The sequence below is a fragment of the Notolepis coatsorum genome (assembly GCF_963971535.1).
Source record: "Notolepis coatsorum genome assembly, chromosome: 17".
Lineage (NCBI taxonomy): Eukaryota > Metazoa > Chordata > Actinopteri > Aulopiformes > Paralepididae > Notolepis > Notolepis coatsorum.
The window spans coordinates 33685668-33706396 of NC_140181.1; the positions used below are offsets into that span (position 1 = coordinate 33685668).

General features: G+C 42.9%; 1 protein-coding gene across 1 annotated transcript in view; it reads left to right on the top strand.

Moving 5' to 3' along the window:
• hdac6 (histone deacetylase 6) overlaps window positions 1-20461 on the top strand; it is an 84883-nt gene extending 64422 nt beyond the window's left edge. Inside the window, exons 23-30 of the mRNA XM_084332915.1 lie at window positions 7847-8024; window positions 8228-8358; window positions 14857-14913; window positions 15679-15897; window positions 16004-16180; window positions 18556-18702; window positions 18814-18942; window positions 19219-20461. Of these exons, the coding sequence (XP_084189041.1) occupies window positions 7847-8024; window positions 8228-8358; window positions 14857-14913; window positions 15679-15897; window positions 16004-16180; window positions 18556-18702; window positions 18814-18942; window positions 19219-19287 (1107 nt within the window). The 3' untranslated portion in view covers window positions 19288-20461. The remainder of the gene's footprint in view (window positions 1-7846; window positions 8025-8227; window positions 8359-14856; window positions 14914-15678; window positions 15898-16003; window positions 16181-18555; window positions 18703-18813; window positions 18943-19218) is intronic.
• The last annotated feature ends 268 nt before the right edge of the window (window positions 20462-20729 follow it).

Genomic DNA, 20729 nt, shown 5'->3' on the forward strand with positions numbered 1-20729 from the left:
TTTTTTTTGTATCTTATGTTGTGGGACTTGTACAGCACTTTGGTAAACTTTGTTGTTTTTAAATGTGCTCTATAAATAAAGTGGATTGGATTAATGAATTAAGTAGCCCCTTTCGTGACTGTGACGCAGCCAACACGGCTGTGTGATTTAATTCAAGGTGGATCGCTGTTGTCGTTTGAACAACTTCAGATTTCATGGGAACTACCAATCCCCCAAATCAAGAATGTTTAAGATGAATGAAGTAAGATTTTGATTATTTGAAATATGGCCTGTGTAGACTAAACTATGCACAGAATTATGTCAGTCTACAAGGTCCGGATTCTACAAGGTCCGGCAATGTAGACCTTGTAGACTCCACTACAGACCAATTATCAGTGAATGTTCATGCATTTTTAAGAAGGGCTACTTCCACAAAAAAACAAAGAACTCACCAAAACATCTCAGTAGCACCTTATCTAAATGTTCTATTTCATATATGGAGATTCATATTTATTTATGTATTGCATGCATTTCTACATTTTATTTCCTATTTTGTTTATTCATCCCAGTATCTTTCTTTCTTATGTGTGGAATTCTACAAGGCATTTACATTCACATTTACATTTAGTCATTTAGCTGACGCTTTTATCCAAATCGACTTACAAGTTCTGTACGACAGGTCATCAGGAAGGATACAACTCTATCAGCTGAGTAACAATATTCATCAAAGTGTTGCGTGTTACAGTGTAGGTTAGTTTATTAGGACAAGTGCATGACAGTAAGGTTAGTTAGGGTTAGATTTTTTTTATTTTATTTTTTAAATTTTATTTCAGATAATGGTTGAAGAAGTGCGTCTTTAGTCGACGGCGAAAGATTGGATGGGATTCGGCTGTCCTAACTGGGGTGGGTAGTTCATTCCACCATTGTGGGGCAAGGACTGAGAATAGGCGTGTAGGTGGTGTATATGTGTTTGAGGATGATATCCTTCAAACAGGCAATAGTGATGATATAATTTGGGCAGTGCTGAGCTGGGTTACTTTCCTCCAGTGTATTTGTCCCCCGGCCCCACCCAATGGCCCCATGCGCACACACACACACACACACACACACACACACACACACACACACACACACACACACACACACACACACACACACACACACACACACACACACACACACACACACACACACACACACACACACACACACACACACACACACACACACACACACACACACACACACACACACACACACACACACACACACACACACACCAAAGTAAAAATAAAAATAAAAATAAAAATTTGATTTTTTTTTTTTTTTTTTTACTTCGATTTTTTTTAATGTTCGAAGCTTGTGCCATCGAACAAAGCTTCGAAGTATTTAAGACAGCCCTAGTTTTGAGTTGGGATTTGAAAGAGTGCAGGGATGTAGCACTACGGATGTTTGGAGGGAGTGAGTTCCAGAGGGTCCGCATGTTGGTGGTGGGGATGGAGAGGAGACCGGAGTCAGAGGACCGCAGCCTCCGGGGCGGGATGTAGGGATGGAGGAGGTCCGCTAGGTACCGGGGGGCAAGGGAGTGAAGGGCTTTGTAGGTGATGAGGAGGATCTTGAAATTGATGCAGGACTTGACTGGAAGCCAGTGGAGGTGGATGAGGGTGGGGGTGCTGTGGTGCCAGGACTTGGTGCGGGTGAGAACCCTGGCAGCAGAATTTTGGACATATTGTAGCCTGTTCAGGGCATTACTGGGTAGCCCTATGAGGACAGAGTTTGCGTAGTCAAGACGGGAGGTGACGAAAGCGTGGATGAGAGTCTCTGCTACAGAGTCGGGGAGAGATGGCCGGAGTCGGGAAATGTTCCTGAGATGGAAAAAGGCTGATTTGGTTATTGTTTTGATCTGGGAATGAAAGGAGAGGGTGGAGTCCAGTATGACGCCCAGGTTGCGAACTTCTGGGGAAGGGTGGATTAGGCAGCCGTCCACTTCAAGGAGGAGGTCTCCAACCTTCCGGAGCAGTGACTGCTTGGCCACAACCATGAGCTCAGTTTTCTTGCTATTTAGCTTCAGGAAATTGGATGACATCCAGGCCTTGATGTCAAGGAGACAGTTGACGAGGTGCTGTGGGGGGAGAGGAGTGGAGGGTGAGGTGCTGATGTAGAGCCGAGTGTCATCAGCGTAGGAGTGGAAATTGAGACCATGTTTCCGGATGATGTGACCAAGGGGGAGCATGTAGATTGTGAAGAGGAGTGGACCAAGAACGGAGCCCTGCGGCACACCTTGGTTGACTGGGGCAGGGGTGGAGGTGGAGTTGCAGATGGAGATGAACTGTTTTCGGTCAGTGAGGTAGGACTCGAACCAGATGAGAGCGGTCCCAGTAACACCCAGGTGGTCAGAGAGGCGGTTGAGGAGAATGGAATGGGAGACCGTGTCAAAGGCCGCAGATAGATCCAGGAGGATGAGGAGGCTGATGTGACCGGAGTCGGAGGCAATGAGGAGGTCGTTGTTGACCTTGGTGAGGGCAGTCTCGGTGCTGTGGTGTTTCCTGAAGCCAGATTGAAAGGGTTCATAGAGCTCATGGTTGGACAGGTGTTGGTGCAGTTGGGCGGCCACTGCTCTTTCCAGGATCTGTACTACTGTATTACTGTACAGTACCAGTGCTACCAAGTAAAACAAATTATTTCGAGCCCTGCATAATTTGAACTATACACAATACATAATTTGAACTATACACAATACTGATTTTGAACTATACACAATACTGAATTTGAACTATACACAATACTGAATTTGAACTATAGACAATACATAATTTGAACTATACACAATACTGAAAAGTTACAGTATGTAGATTTGTTTATTTGTATGACAAAGTCAGTCAACCCTTGCAATCAGTTTCATTTAATGAATTGAAAACAGCATTGATATTACGTAAAAGCAAACTGGCAATAGAAAAGATGTTCAAAATGATCTAGTTCCCTTAAAACGCGAACGCTATTAAATAAAAATATATAGTGGAGGTTAAAATAAGAATATGACTTGGCCTGAAAAAAGTTCAGTCAGGAGATTATTTTTTAGCTTTAATCCCTGTATACTGTCTTCTCTATGATATTATTTATTGTTGGTTTGATTTATGCCTATTGCTAGAACTAAATAAATGCATGGAGAAATGGCTTAGTGAGGCAGCGACAATGTGTTTCTTTTTATCCAAAGCGCTTTACAATTTGTTCCTCACAGTTTACCCATTCACTTAAGCATGCATTCACACACCGATGGCGGAAGCAACCACCATGCAAGGTGCCAACCTGCTCATCGGGAGCAGTTAGGGGTTAAGTGTTGTAGGATATAGTGAATATCATGGATAACTTACTCAGTCAACTGAGTCTGGTTAATACGATTTATTAGCCAGACAGATCAAATATACAAGATAGTTTGATTTGATTTGATTTGATTTGATTTGAGTTAGATACATGGCTGAGGCTTCCGCCCCAGGTGATCAGCTGGAATGACCTAGGAAGAGAAGAATGAGTAATGTAGGGAGGAACCCTTTATAGTGAGAAAGGGCGAGGGGGGGGGAACACACACAGGATAGGGCAGTGGTTCTCAACCTGTGGTACGCGTACCACTAGTGGTACTTGGGCCCCCTGCTGGTGGTACTCGGAGGGATCCCTGGAATCTCAACGTGACTTCATTCCTAAATTGTATTATGAACGGCCCGCCAGCACCGTCAAACAAGAATGAATTATTCATAAAAGTTCAAGTTGTAATTTCTTTTTTCACCTCAGGGTGGCAGCACCTTCTCTAGCAATAGCTGTCTCCACTTGACCCCCATACTATGTCCGGAATGCTGACAAGGAATGCTGCGCGCCAACCTTATACTGCGCACGTAATACTGGAATACAACTCCATTCATTCAGCAAGGCCATGTATCCTGCAATAATAGCCATGGCGAATGCACCTAAAAAAGAAAAGTTGATGAAGTGGGCCGCCGCTTCCAGGAGCGGTAGAAATTAGAATGTTTTTTTCACTAAATACATAAGCAAGTGGTGTGCCTAATTTGCGAACAGAGCGTTGCCATTCAAAGGAAAACTGCACCAAAGCAAGCTATGAAGTAGTGAGGTTAATTGCAAAACAGTGCAAACCTTTTACAGAAGGCGAGTTTATTGAAGACTGATGAAGGCAGTGGATAGCATTTGCCCCGAAAAGAAGCAAGAGTTTGCTAATATGTGTTGCTCGAAACACCATGGCCAGGAGAGTTAAAGAATTATCAGCAGACATTAAGAGACAAGTGGGACAACTGTTTTTTTCAATAGCCAGCTATGGCTGGTGATCAAAGGGGATTAGCTGCTTTTCTCATCTCCATTCTCCGTGGACCCTGACACTGTCCCGAATCAACTGCAGTTGGAGCTAATTGAGTTTCTGGACTTTTACCGACAGCTGGATAAAAGGTAAATACCCAGAAATGCGAACACTTGCAAAGAGAATGCTGAGCTTGTTCGGCTCTCCATATAATCTGTGAGCAGACATTCTCTGCTATGAACTTGAACAAGAGTCGCGTGATGCAGGGTTAGAAATAAAAAAATAAATTCAAGTTTTTTTTTGCCCCCCTTAACACTTTAATCGCCGTTGACGCTGAAACACGTCTTTCCCCGCCATGCTCATTCTGCCAAAGACGCTGGACAGCGTCTTTGATATCAATATTTCAAAAATCTGTGATCGAAATCATATTTCTCCCCCGGAGACATGAGATGTACTGTTGAGCCCCTCTGAACTCTACAACGGTTCAAGAGCGCCATCTGGTGGCCGATCTGCGGATCGCCCAGGGCATAAACAGGAAGTGGAAGCTGGTGCTCATTTCAATTCGGTCCGACCACTCGCTAATAGTCCCAGGACTCGAGCTGATCACAACGGATAGTGATCCGTTACCAATAACTCGATAAACAACATGATTTGGACGTACCGGTATATACTATTATACAACCTGGAAATGGATCGGATATTTCGACATCCCATAATAGAAAAAATTCTGTTCCACGCTCATCTCCCAACGGCGAGAGGAAGCTACGGTGAGTTTCAGCATTATTTTTTAATGTCTTCGATACTAACTGCTCTAATGATCATATCACCCACACTAGATGAATGATATAACGTTGCCCACGGAATTATAAACGACCCCCCCCCATCCGGTCATCATCAGATCATACGTAGTAACTTCTAGAAGTACGCCCATTTGAATTTTTTTTTTTTTTTTAAACTTTATTTTTTAGCGTTTATCGCTTTTCTGGTCAAGCATGACCGACAGTTGTAGGGTGAAACGGGAGAGAGAGCAGGGGGAGACATTCGGCAAATGACGGCGAGTCCGGGAATCGAACTTGGAGTCAACCAGATCCGTGACGCAGCACGGAGCCCCGCGACGCAGCGCGGTAACATGGTGTGCTACTGGAGCACCCCATTTGAAATTTTTTATCTCGCACAGATTCCTACCAAACTGTATTTGATCATCAATATAATGCATTTAGGGCTATAAATCAAGTTCTGGAGAAAGCTGCAGAAAACGATAAAAACATACTTATACTTTAGACCGTATTTTAGTATGAATATGTGAATGAAAAAGTATAACGTTGCTACACCCTGAACAATAGATATAGGACGTTGAATGGGCCATAGTAATGTCAATTTAGCAATACAATTTAAAAGGTTATAGCCCTGCAAAGAAGGGGAACTTCTCCATGTTAAATAGGGCTGGCGAGGGATGGTAAATTATGAATTTAACCCTGGCGATCAAAGTGTTAATTTTTTTTGTATTTCGGGGCACAACATTTTTATAATGAAAATTAACATAAAGATTATAAAACATTGTTGACACTTTTTTTTACAGTCTTCGTCCCTATGTTTGATAACGTAATGTTAATGTCTCTATATATAGGGCTCTACGCTAACCTTTTTCCCAAGGAGCACATGTGCTCCTAAATAAAATGTTAATAAATAAAATCTAAATACAAATTTAGGAGCACACAAAGAAATTTAAGAGCACAGTGACAATTGTTCAAGTAACACACACACACACACACAATGTGTGACATGGCTTGGTTTCATGTTTTGAGGTACCTTCAATTATCTGTAAATAATACATACATACATACTCTATATAGATTAAATATGATTGTCCCTGATGGCAAGTTGTGTTGTTGTCTTGATATATCTACAAATAGCAGACGAATAGCCGGTTGCCTCTGGATCAATGAATGTCTAATATTGAATAATATTATTAGCTATTTTATTTTTAACATCCCTAATTCCAACAGCCAAGAGGCTTGTTTCAAATTGATACATGAAAAACCCCACACACGCAACAACATCCACCTCAAACACAACAAAAGAACAGAGCATCTCATGAACTTATTATGTCATGGACTCTATGGACTGTCCGCTGAATTCGCACCAATGCATAGGGAAATAGTCAGACATCCCAGAATTATTTCATAATACAAGTTTTGAATGGACGTTTGGATTAAAATCATCAGGAAGACAGCACTGGAACGTTTGTGAGTATAGGCTCTGGCCAGATCTATCAATGAAATACGTTGCGCGCTCAGCGCTGTGGAATGAAGGAAATGCGCATCGGGATCGGATTTGGATGTTATTCTTTGAAGTTGTGTTACAAATGGAACGGTCTTTCTCCGCCGAACACAAGTTACTTAACGTTACACAGGTCGCGCTATGCAGATGCTTAGCTTGCTAACGTTAAGATAGCAGTGTAACTTAAGTTACACTATGCATGCTTGATGAAAGCAGAGCAGAGCTCTCTGTCTGTCTGCGTTCGCACCTCTCAAGCACCCTGTAACACGCAGCGGGCCCCGCCTCCCTCCCTCCTTGCATTCCACCCAAAAACTGAATTTCAGTCCAGTTTCTGAACTATTAACAGCGGAGCTGTTTTGTAATCTTCATTCATCTCGCACACTGCAAGTAAATGATTTTTCCGGTTCGCACACACACATATTATTAGGGGCAAATACGAGGGAAATGCTCGCACTGTAGAGCATATATATAATTATATATATAATTAGTAAACTGTCTGGGGCTTTTCTTGCCCCCCTTAACTGATTTTCGAGGGCATTTGGTCAATTTTCGAGGGCATTTTGCCCCAAGCCCCCGTTAATTTCGAACCCTGGCGTGAGGTCCAGACTGACTCCCACCTGCTCGATATTTTACGCCTCTTAACCACTGCTCTCAAACCAGACCTTGCATGTGTACTGCAGTCCAGATCTCAGTTTCACCACTCTCATTAGTTTCAGTAAATTGCTTGTCTTGCTCATGTGAAATTGATCATGTGCTTGTGTGGACATTGAAATTGTTTGTTTTGGTCTGTGTCGAGCCTGAACACCACCAGGCTTGTCACAATAGGTTCAGCCAGACCTCTCTTTGGCGCTAACGTAGTGTGGAGAGAGGTCTGGCTACATGAGACTATGAATGATGTGGTCTTGAGTTTTCACTGAGGACATACATTTTCCTGTCTGACTGCCCGCCTCACATACTCTGAGCTCATTGGTTTAGTTCCCATTTGATCCAATGGATACAAGCTCTGAATCTGAGTGTAGTGATTGATTGGGGGCAGGACACTCACAACAAAGAGAACATCTAGGTAATTGGTCTACGGCAGAAACGATTCCTCGAGAAACTTGAGTAACTCCATTACTAAAACGCATTGATGAAAATGTGGATGCTACAGAACAGTGGCAGGCAGCACAACAAATTGAGCAAATCAGCTAAAGGACAGATACGCCAACCTCTATAAGTTAAAGATTTCAGATAATTGGAAAAACTCTCTCTCCCCCTTTCTCTCTCTCTCTTTTTCTCTCTCTCCAGGGAGGCTATAACCTGTCATCTATATCTGACTCCATGGCGATGTGTACCAGCATGTTGCTAGGCGACGCCCCTCCCCCCCTCGCCACACCACTGCCACCCCCTCACCAAAACGCTGTCAGGGCCATTAACAATGTCATACAGTGCCACACCCCCTACTGGAGATCACTGAGAATACACAGTGAGTTGTGTCTGTGTAGGGTTGTGAGTGCGAGTGTGCATGCATATAGTGTGAATAAATGGCTGTTTGAAGACATCTAATTATATTACACACATACACACACACACACACTCATCTCTCCTTCCTTCTTTCCTTTTTTCTCCTCTTTCTCTCCCTTGCTTCCTCTCTCTTCTCTCTTTTCATCCTCCTTCATCCCTCTCTAGTCCCTGAGTCTCTGCGAGCATCACTTCCCTCCCCAAAGCATCGTGGGAACCGTAGTTCTAAAGGGAGAGGCAGGAAGTCAGACCAGCCCAATCCTGACAAGCCTCCACTGCCCTCTGTGGGGGGGAGCAAGGTAAACACCAAGCATCTTGTTGTATTTTTATATGATAAACCGTTTAGATATCAGATAAAGCATGTCATGACAAATAGCTTGATACAAACAATTGTGTGTATTGAGCCGTACTGTATTGTACCCATTCTGCAATCTGTTAATAAAGTTTTCAATCAAATAGATCAGCACACCAAACAGCTCCCATTGAAGGAATGTTTATTATGCAGTGATGTTTGGAGCATCAAGGCTCTTCCTCAGTCACCATAATTTAAAAAGCATGTGACACACAGCTGTTGCACATTGTCATTGATTAGCACTAACTTGAGGCCTGACCTAGTATTATGGTATGTTAGTCAGGTTGGTTAGGAGGAATATGTAAGGAAAAAGCTTAGATATGCAGACTTGGCAGCAGAAACGGAACAGTGAGGATGGGAAGCTACTGTAGGGTTTGTCCAGTGGAAGTAGGATGCAGAGGATTTATAGCATGATCAACTTTATGATTATTGGGATAGTTGGGTTGAGGAGAAATAATGTCACAAAGTAAACAAAGGGTAAGAGTATTCCTTTTCCTCTCTGTTGCTGTTTCATGTGTGATATTGGTATCAGGAATTGTTTAATTTTTGACATAGGATAACATATGGAGGTTTAGCATGTGACTGGGTATCATGGAAAATGAGAGCTAGCATGGAGGGGGTGGTTCTGGGACGCTGGAACTAACTGTTGAGCCTTCCTATCTATCTCCATGTTGGGCTGTGGTAGGGTATGTACTGTAGCATCAGCATTGTCAATACCTCACATTTGAACAATTTCCTCCTGCACCCACACCCCTTACCCTAAACCAGGTTTGTATCCTATACCCTACCCCTACACCCCTTATCCTATACACACACACACACACACACACACACACACACACACACACACACACACACACACACACACACACACACACACATACGCATATTACCTTTTTATTTGACCACTATGAGTAGCATAGATGTTTGGCAAGATGATTGTATTTCCTCACTGACACTTATCCTTATCATTAGGGCACAAATATCTTGTGTTTTATTGTAAAAGACAGCAGCATTAAATGGCAGCATACAATATATTTCATATAATGCATGTGTACAAAGGTCCATAGAAGAAAAAAAAATCACAGTACATATAAGTTATGTACCTCCGATAGTTTGTACTCCACAAGGAATATTACTACTACTACTACTGTGTTTTGGCAGTAGGTTGTGGTTCACCTTGGAATGATGTTCTTTCTTGTTTACATTTGGTGTTAACTTTTCCCTTGTGTCAAGACAGATACATACCTGTGTCTCTAATAGGTAGCATATGTGAGTCCTTGTGAAGTACAAACTATTGGAGGTGCATGACTTATATGTTCTGTGATTCTTCTCTAAGGACCTTTGTATATATTGGATTAGATTCAAATGTATTGTCGTCATACAGCAGCAAGTACAACGAAAATACGTTTGGCATCTAACCGGAGTGCAAATGTAACAGTAAAGTGCATTATATACAATGTGCAGGTGAATATATTTTTAGTAATATACAATGTCCAGGTGAATATATTTAGTAATATACAATGTTCAGGTGAATATAATTAGTAATATACAATGTTCAGGTGAATATATGCAGGTATGTAGAGCAGTGGCGACTGGTGAAAATTATTCTAGGTGGGGCGGAATTATGTGTTGGGGATAAGGGTTCCACACGGACAATATTGTTGGTTGCTTTCCTGTCTGCAAATCAGTTCCGGTTAGCAAACAGACAGTGTCTTAGCACTTTGAGATTTGGTTCCAAATGTAAAGTGCACTACAAATTAAATTTATTATTATTATTATTATTATTATTATTATTATTATTATTATTATTATTATTATTATTATTATTATTATTATTATTATTATTATTATTATTATTATTATTATTATTATTATTATTATTATGTTGAATAAACGTTTAGCGTTGTCTTTCGTTTAGCGCTAAACGTTTAGCGTTGTCGAATAAACGTTTAGCATTGACACCCCGCCTCAGACTCCTATCCTTCGAGTGTATGGGATTTCTTGGTGGACGGGACGTGATGTCACACGAATGCCACACTTAGCCAATAGAGGGAATAGACTCTACTTCGGGCGCTAGAGGAAAGCGCCCTCAGGCTTCATATTTGAAGATGCTGATTGGATTAAATTGAGTTGCTAGGTTCATTATGTTTCCCTGTGAATTTTTCAATTGGCTGAGTTGCGCACTGACGCTGGCGCTGATTTTTAGCGCCCGAGAAGAAAGAGGGGGGATGAATAGGACACACAAACAATGATTTATATTTGATATATTACCACATTCAAGTTCAAGTTCAAGTTCTTTAATAGTTGTCATACAGAAGTACAGAATACTTTCATACAAAATGCTTCTTACTGTTACGCTCCAGAGACAGTGCTAGACAAGATAGTATCAAATAACATAATAACATAATATAGCATGAATTTAGAAGAAGAAAATGAGGTCACAGTTGTTCGGTATAGACATATGTACAATGTTCTGAGTTACCATATAATATACAATACACAATACTATGCAGTGTACTAATGTACAGTACTATCTAGTGCAAAGCAGAAATGGGATGAGGTACAATTTTAGGTACAATTTACAGTAAGGTGTACGAGTTGTAGTGCAATCCTTCATCCATAAATATAAAGTGTGGGGAGTGGGTGCTACAGTGTGTTTGTTTAAAGTGGGTGTGTGCTATAAAGTGTGTGTAGTGGGTGCTACAGTGTGTTTGTTTAAAGTGAGTGTGTGCGTGTGGATGTGTGTGCTATGTGTGTTTGGTGGTTGTTGTTGTGTAGTGTTCATTCATTGTTCGTTTAGCAGCCTGATGGCCTGGGGATAGAAGCTACTTCTGAGTCTTTCTGTGCTCGCCTTGAGACTCCTGTATCGCTTGCCTGACGGCAGCAGTTCAAAGAGGCAGTTGTTCGGGTGGCTCGAGTCCTTAATAATTCTCTTAGCCTTCCCCTTGCAACGCTTGTAGTAAATGTTCTGGAGGGTGGGGAGCCCCCCTCCAATTGTGCGTTCGGCTGAACGTGTCACTCTTTGTAGTCTGCTTTGGTCTTTTGCAGTGCTATTCCCAAACCAGGAGGTGATGTTGCCGGTCAAGATGCTCTCTATTGTACATGAGTAGAAGTTCTTAAGGATCTTCTGGCTGACTTGGAACTTCCTTAGGCGCCTGAGGAAGTAGAGGCGTTGTCGTGCCTTCTTCACCACACTGTTAATGTGTATGGTCCATGTCAAGTCCTCGGATATGTGGGCTCCGAGGTACTTGAAGCTGTTGACTCTCTCAACCGGTGCCCCGTCGATGCTGAGGGGGCTGTAGTCCTTGACCCCCGACCTCCTGAAGTCCACAATCATCTCCTTTGTTTTGCTGACGTTCAGGGAGAGGCTGTTTTCCTGGCACCATCCCGCCAGGACCTTGACCTCTTCCAGGTAGGCCCTCTCGTCGTTGGCAGAGATCAGGCCCACCACCACTGTGTCGTCAGCAAATTTGACGATTGTATTGCTACTCCGCTGAGCCACACAGTCGTGTGTGTACAGGGAGTAGAGGAGGGGACTCAGAACACAGCCCTGGGGGGCCCCTATGTTGAGGGTGATGGATGAGGAGGTGCAGTTGCCTGCTCTCACCACCTGGGGTCTGCCAGTCAGGAAGTCCAAGACCCACTGGCAGAGGTCATAGCCCAAGCCCAGGTCCCTGAGCTTGGCTATGAGTATGGAGGGGACTATGGTATTGAATGCCGAGCTGTAGTCGATGAATAGCATTCTCACATAGTTCCCCTGCCTCTTGTCCAGGTGTGATGCTGCTGTGTGCAGCACATGGGATATGGCGTCCTCCGTGGACCTGTTGGGGCGGTATGCAAATTGCAGGGGGTCCATGTTGATGGGGAGGGAGGAGCAGATGTAGCCCTTTACTAGCTTCTCGAAGCACTTCATGGCTATGGAGGTGAGAGCTACAGGGCGGTAGTCGTTGAGGCAAGCAGGCTTGGATTTTTTGGGTACAGGGATAATAGTGGACTTCTTCAGGCAGGTGTCCCCACTTCTTCTCTCTCACTCCGCTCCAATCACAGACTTCGTCTACCCAGCCTCTTCTTTTTTTTTTTTTTTTATTGTAAAAGTCCGGCAGAGAGGAAGGATGGGAGAGACGAGAGAGCGATATGGGGAAGACATGCGGCAAAGGTCGCCGTTTCCGGGAGTCGAACCCGGGACGGCTGCGTTGCACTACAGTGCGTTACGTGGTGCGCCACCCTGGCACCCTACCCAGCCTCTTCTTGGTCTTCCACTTCCTCTCTTTCCATCCACCTTCCCCATCACCACCTTCTTGAACATCTCCCCGCTGGATCCTCTCAGAACGTGCCCGCACAACTCTATCTTTCTCTTTTTCAACCTCTCCAGCAGCTGTCCTCCTTGCATACCCGCTCTTCTCAGTACCTCCTCATTCTTGATCTTATCCTTCCATGTTATCTTCAGCATCTTCCTCAGCGTCCACATTTCAAAAGAGTCTGTGATCTTCTTTGCCTCTTCATTCAGCGTCCATGCTTCTGCTCCATATAAAAATACTGACATAACATACGTTTCCAAAATCTTGGGCCCTCATTTATCAATAATGCGTACAAAGTGTTCTATTTTCGTTCCTAAGCATGGAATTTAGAATGTCTCTACGCACAGAAACATCTGGATTTATCAACCGTGCATGCACAGGTCGTACGCACACTCCGTGTTGATAAATACCAATGTTCTTACCGTCTATGCTTGTGCATGATTGTAAGCATTTGCATACAAAACTGCCCCTAATTAACTAGGGATGCACGATAATTATCGGGCCGATAATTATCGGGCCGATATCAGCAATTATGACGTCATCCCGATAAACTCGATAACGTTATTGATAGCTCCGATAACATATAATACATTTTTTGGTTAAAAGAAATCCGGTGTGGGTGGATTTGGATGAAGGGCGCTTGTTTTTATTATAGCCTCCTCCCGTTTTGCCAGTACTGTGGTAAAACTGATAGCGTGTGGTTTAGGAACAGGGAGTTTTTCACAAATCCAGCGCTCCCCTTCTTGGCTGTGATGTAGTCACGTTACATTCGGAGACAGACAGTCGATCTGCCAATTACGTCCCACGGCTTGCACCCACCTCTTCTTCTTACCACCAATCAGAAGCTCTCGTTCGTTTATTTACCTCCGGATTGTCAGCCATTACTCTACTCGGAGCTAACGTTATCTCCCCGCCAGCCACATTGACAAGTACCAGCGCTTATACATTACTGGCAAATGTCTTGTTGCACTTGTGGCAACGAGCGTTGTCAGCATCGACTTTAGTAAAATAGACCCAGACTTTTGAACATTTCGTTCTGTCCATTATGAGAGCAGAGCTGTCTGTGGCAGCGCAGCACCCGTGTCTGTGTGTGTGTTGTGTGTGTGTGTGAGTGAGTTAGTGTGTGTGTGTGGGAGGGAGGGGAAGAGAGGAGAGCACAGCAGGCAGAGACACAGGCAGGAGAGATAATAGACAACTGCCAACAAGATTAGTTTGCGACGTTTAAATTCCTAAAAAAAAAACTCTATAATTTCTCGAGTACCGATAGCAGTACCGATGACGTCGGAGCTTATAAATACCCAAAAAAAAAAAAAAAATTGATAAAAAAAAAATATATATATATATACAGTTAAAAAAAATATTATAATACAATAAATATCGGTTATCGGCTTGAGGAGCATAAAGTTATCGGTATCGGTATCGGTGTCAAAAAATCAATATCGTGCATCCCTATAATTAACCATATATGGTAATGAAACACACCCATGAAATGTGAAATAATGGACTAAGCGAACTATGAGAAGCTTCACTGAGAGCGAGATTGATCACGGAGGTCTAACTTCTTGGTTCACATCTTTTCACCTGCCAGCGCGGACTCTCATTTGACGAGGAGTAACGTGTAGGAGGCTCACACTGCCCCCGCCATTTTCCTGTCTCTGCTGTGCAGGCGCCCCAACCGACCTGTAGGAGTCGCTGTTTACAACGTCCAGATTACTACCCATCGACTTCCCACCCGCTAACTCTGCCAATTGAGTTAGTATGACGGCCGGCCCAGGTCGGAGGCAACGCAGACAGCCGGATTCGATACCGGTGTATCTTGTGTTGGTGACGAGCGCAATGTCCACTGCGCCACCCAGCCGCCCTAGTTTGATCTTCATTTTCATCACTACTGGAATATGATCTGATCCACAGTCTGCAGATGGTTGTGCCTTAGAGTTTGTTATTCCTTTCTTGTATCTGTGGTTTATCATAATGTAATCAATTTGGTTTCTAGTGTTTCCATCAGGAGATCTCCACGTGTGTCTTGCAGGTTTACGTTGTTCAAACATACTTAAAATTAGTTATTTTTTAATTGTTTATTATATTTCGACTATTATAGAAAAATCCAAAACCATTTCTTTATTCTTTCTTCTTCTTTCCACCAGGAGGGTCGGCGCCCTAGCGCCCTCTATGGACCAGCCGCCACTGATGTACAGACAGATGTGGGTAGATATGTTTTATGTTAAGTCTATTTTTTCTGTGACTATTCGAAACACTGACAATTCCAAATTCTTGTTCTGTTAATGTGATTGGAGTCTATAGACCCCCCCATCAACCGATGTTAACTCTATTGATGCCAGAGAGCAGAGTTACTATCTCAGTGCTCAAATGTTGAGCTAGTTCTAGGTGATTTTAATATCGATTGGCTTAGTAATGATTCAAACCATCTTAGAGAGATTAGTAGTAGCCTTGGCTTATCTCAGTTGGTTACTGAACCCACCAGGTCAAATCTAAAAAATATATTCTAGGTCAAGTATAATTTAATTTTCAATTCATTCTTACCGGTAATTTTTTTTATTATTAAAAAACTTATAAAATAATAGATTGTGGCATCTTTGAATTAGGAGTCAGTGATCAATATCCTATAGCCTGTGTTAGAAACTCACAGTCTTGCACTATTAACAAATATTAACGAATATGGAATCTTTATCATGAATATCCACACTAGCTAGCATCTTTATCATGAATATCCACAGTTGCCAGCACTGTATCATGAATAGCCACACTAGCTAGCATCTTTATCATGAACAGCCACACTACTGTAGCTAGAATCTCTATCATGAATATCCACACAAGCTAGCATATTTATCATGAATATCCACATTTGATACCAGCAGATTTCTATTTTCACTATATTTGGTTACTATCAGTCAAAATTCACACCTGTAATTGTGATATTGTCTGACCCCTCCTTGTTGTTCTTCTAGGGTGACAGTACCTTGGACCAGCTCGCTCAGGGATTGGCTACCCTGGACATCAGCCCTACCTCAGCGAATCCCAGCCCTGCATCCACCCCGGTAGGAGGGGCCAGGCAGAAGGTCCGTCCTAGCCATTCAAAATGCACCAATGAGGATGAAGGGAGGGCGGAGCCTGGTGGAGTGACACCTGAGAGGGACCAATCAGCAGCTAGTATATACCAGACTCAGGTCAGGGTCAGCTGGGCACACTCTGTATATGGCTCTGGTCAACCTGGACCAACTCTGTCTATATATGGCTCTGGTGACAAAAGTCCATTTGCTTCCATCCTTCTAGACGGTTTCTGAGCCGTCCTCAGATACGGTTGCCATTGGAGACCAGGGGATAACCGTAGCAACCTCACAACCTGCTGTTGCCGGAGACCAGGATGGTGCTGGGGAGCCAGAGGGAGCGTCTGGTTGGTCCAAAACTCAGAATGCCTTCGAGCTGTTCTGTGGAGGCAGCGACTCAGAGGTAGGCCTGTCAATCATCAGCTGACTCCTCCCTCCTCTTCCTGTATGTCCTTCCTCTTCTTGCTTGTATCCCTCCTGTTAGATTACGGTCGTTTTCAGCCAGTCGTCAATCATTATCAGCCTCCATCTCCTCCTGGCCATCTCTGCGTTGTGTATTGTTTTGTATCATGGAGGCAATCGTCCGGTGGAATTCTCACCCCAACGTGCTTACTGGCTGAAACCCTGTCTCTTCTCCCCGTGCATTCGAAATGGCATACGTTGAAAGTCCAGGTTGTATCAGGAAGGATAGTTTATTTACATAAACAAAGGTTCTCATCCAGAAATTATGATGATTGCATACCTGTAGAGGAGCCAAAGCTATATATTTAGGTTATTGTATTATATGAATGTTTTTTTTTATCCACTTTTTCTCCCATTTTTCTATATTTTCTCCCATCCCAATTTCGTATCATCCAATTCAACCCTCCCCTGTCACGAACGCTGTTTCTTGCCTCCCACAAGCCGGCTGCAATGTGGACTAAGTCATACATAGCACAAGTCCCCTCCGGTACTTGAGGTAACAGCAGTCGCATCTTTTCACCTGCGCAGCTCGATCTCTCAGTGTCGAGGAGTAACGCGTGGGAGGCTCACGCTGCCCCCGACACTTCCTGATTCTACTGCGCAGGCGCACCAACCGACTTGTAGGAGTCGCTTGTTCACAACGCCCGATCCCCACCCTTCAGTTTCCCTCCCCGTAATACGGCCAATGTGTATTACTGCGGACGACCAGCTAAACTGAAAACAATGTGGAGAGCTGGATTCGAACACGCGAATCCTAGCGTCTCCACACTGGTGGCGAGTGCCTTGCCCACTACACCACCTAGCCGCCCTGTATTATATGAATGTTTATATGTTTATTTTTATAACCTTACATTGAAACAGCATTAGGAATATTGATTGGATTTAGATAAAGTCATTGAACCGTCTTATTTGTCATAATAGAACATTCTAGAACATTTGTGATGTCACAGTATGATGTCATAATCAAATATTCTAGAACATTTGTGATGTCGTAACCAAACATTCTAGAACGTTTGTGATGTCACCGTATGATGTCATAACCAAACATTCTAGAACATTTGTTTATCTATATATTCAACAATTCTCAGTACAGTCAGTTTGCATCTTGAAACCGTGCTGAGCAATACTGAACAGATAGACTAAACAACATAGATTGAAGCCTGCATTTCTAGACCAGGGTGCCTTGCCTACCGTTTTGCTGTGGAAAGAGCCGGTAAGTTGATTTATGGCTTTCCAGTAGAGGAATTTTCATGTGTCTAGTCGGCTGTGATTTTGGAGACTGGGAAAATACAGTTGTCTTACCTTGTAGTAGTAACATGAATATTTAGGAAAATAGCTTTAGGACCACTTCTGTAAAGAAAGTCTTTGCTGTGGAAGAGAAATAAACCATTTGGATATCTTTGTTTTACACTGGAGCGGCTGTGGACATTATTTTCTTTATCAACGAACGTACTACTCACGAGTAAGCAACTTTAACCAGTAGAGTGGAACGTCGGCCCTCATAATACCCAAAGTAATATTTATTATACTTTATACTTATAGTGCTCGTCTGGGATCGCTTTCGGAGCAGACGCTCCTTGGCTACAACGGTGGTCAATAATTTTCTACAACAGCGGTGACTGGTCAGTTCAGGGACCGTTCACAACCGGACGTAGTCACTCGTCTGAACGTCTTGTCAAATGACGCTTGCCAGATGTTTCGTCTTGTAACTCGAGAATGGAATCACACAATAGGTTGAGTGTGGTGACAATCGAAAGGTGGCAAATTTTACTTTCCAACAATGTATTGGTTGATCCGCGAAAACGCAGCCCGGAACCGACTGACGAGGGCAAAGTGCCGCAACATGCATGCGAGTGCTTAAGCTTAAACATTCAAACTGTGATAATATAAAGAAAATTAAATCTTCTATTGTAATTTGCATGTTTTGACTGCGGCCAACTTGCGGTCACAACCGCTGGGCACGGTCTCGTATTTATACATATATTTTTTTATATAATCTTATCTCCTGTGCTGGCACAAGCACCAACATAGTGTAATACATATAATAACACATGGAGATATACTAAAATGTATGATTTTATTTATCATGAATTTATAACTTTTTGTTGGTAATAAATCTCTGGTAGTAAAAATATATCGAAACCTGTTTTTCAGCATTTGGCTACAGGCATAGATAAATTGTATGTAATGATAAACAATGTGATAGTAACTGGTGGGTGTTATATTATTTCAAGATAATAACGTAGCTATAATGAGTCTCTCTCTCTCTCTCTCTCTCTCTCTCTCTCTCTCGCGCTCTCTCTCTCTCTCTCTCAGAGCACTATGTACGCGGTAGATCCTCTCTCTTGGTGTTGTCACCTGGATGCTGTTAAGCCCCTCCCAGCTGCAGGTCTAGATGTGTTCCAGGCCTGTCGGGACTGTGGCTCAGAGGCAGAGAACTGGGTCTGCCTCACCTGCTATCAGGTAACTGTGTGTGTTGTTATTGAAAGGAAACGTTTACAATGACAACACAGGACATTCTTGCAAAACTAAGATGGCTGACTTGCCCTGTGTGTGTCTGTGTGTGTTTGTCAGGTGTTCTGCGGTCGCTATGTCAACGAGCACATGGTGACCCATGGTTTGACGTCAGAACATCCCATGGTGCTTAGCTTCGCCGACCTCTCCGCATGGTGCTACCACTGTGAGGCCTACGTGCACAATAAGGTGTGTGTGTGTGTGTGTGTGTGTGTGTGTGTGCGTGCGTAAAATAACATTTTAAGCACTTTTCATGAAACTCCATAGTTGGTGTTCTAGGGTCAGTGTTCCAGTGTCAGTGCTCCAGGATCACAGGTCCAGGGTCAGTGCTTGTTGTAGGGTGAGGAGGTTGGTATTTGCTGATCTGATGCTTCTGGATGCAGGTTGTAGAATCTCCAAGCAGAGCTGAGAACCTAATGTCTTTCTACTGTAGGGTTATGTAAATGTATGTGTCTCTCTCTCTAGGTGCTGTTTGAGGTTAAAAACGCTGCCCACTGTGCCAAGTTTGGAGAAGACATGCCCCCGTGGACCTGAGGAGAAGATATCCACAGTGTGTCTCAATGTGGATGTGCTGATCTAGTTAGTTTAAATAAGTTCATGAAGACCCCCGATCAACACTCCTACTCTTTGGGAATATTGGCCATGGCGTTTAGAGAGAGAGAGATGGAGAAGAGACAGAGACAGATGGACAGAAGAATAGTATGATCCAAAGAAATTGGGGTTTGGTTGATGCCTGTCAGTCTATCTCCCTCCCCCCTCTTTTCCTTTCTTGTTTTCTTGCTCTTGTTTTCTCTCTCAGACAGATGTTTGTCCAGCAGGACATGGGGTCACAGAGTGTTGCATGGAAATAACTGCTTTGTGGGCAATGGATTAAAACTCAGCCACAACTGGGGGAAAAAAAGTGAGATGCTGTTTAGCCTTTAACTGCAGTGGTTTTCAGTTATATAACCACCTCTCCTCTACCTCAGAGGACTGATCTCTCCACGCCTGACCACTTTTAATTCCAAAGGATATTTCTCTGTAATAATCTCTGGGGTCAACCCTCTTGCGACAAGATGGAGCCAGGGGGTCGTAAAACTCGGACAGAAGATTTTTTTTAGTCCTCTGCTGATTTATTTTTCAGAAAATCACACAAATATTAGATTAGATTTAACTCTGTCAACTCATTACAGAGTACAAGTACAAAAAACAACAAAATCTTATGGGCAGCCTACATATACAGGCTATGTGAAAATAACCCACATGGCCAGGGTGCACTGAAAGGGAAGGTGGGGTCGTTTGACCAAGCTGCCTGCTGTTCTAATGTTAGACCAACAGGAAGCCAGGCTGACTCCATCCTGAATGATATATTGTACTTATATCTTATTTCTTATTTCTGACATGTATTTACTTAATTTATTCATACACACTATGATGGTTTCATAGACACAGGCTAAGCCCAGTCCAGGCTCTGAAAACCTTTTCAATTGATAATTAAAGGTCGGGACTCATCCTAATCTGTAACTAGAGAAACACATTTGAGCATTTAATGGGTCATGATGTTCCCATGAACACAACTGATTATATTTCACATAGAAGTTTTGCAGAATAGTCAAAACCACTAGTCAACATTGTATCGTTGTAGACTAATGGTTATTGCATGACATGATAAAACATGAAGAAAGCAGTGGCAGCGGTGTCACTATTCATGTTTATTTCAATAAACCAATACATTCATAAACTGTATGCAACCTGTGGACATTCATGTTTATTGGTGAGATTGCTACAACAGTAGTTATATCCTAAATGTATCTTGTATTTCAAACAGTTTGAGCGTGTAATCATAGTAGGCTATTCCGAGCTTTTGAGGTGGCCTTCTAACGACCGAAGATGGACATACAGTAACCTTGGTAGAACAATTATTTTCTATCTCATGCCATGTTAAATTGTTATTCAGAATAGATTTATACCCTTTGTCTATCTGCAGCGGAGTTCAA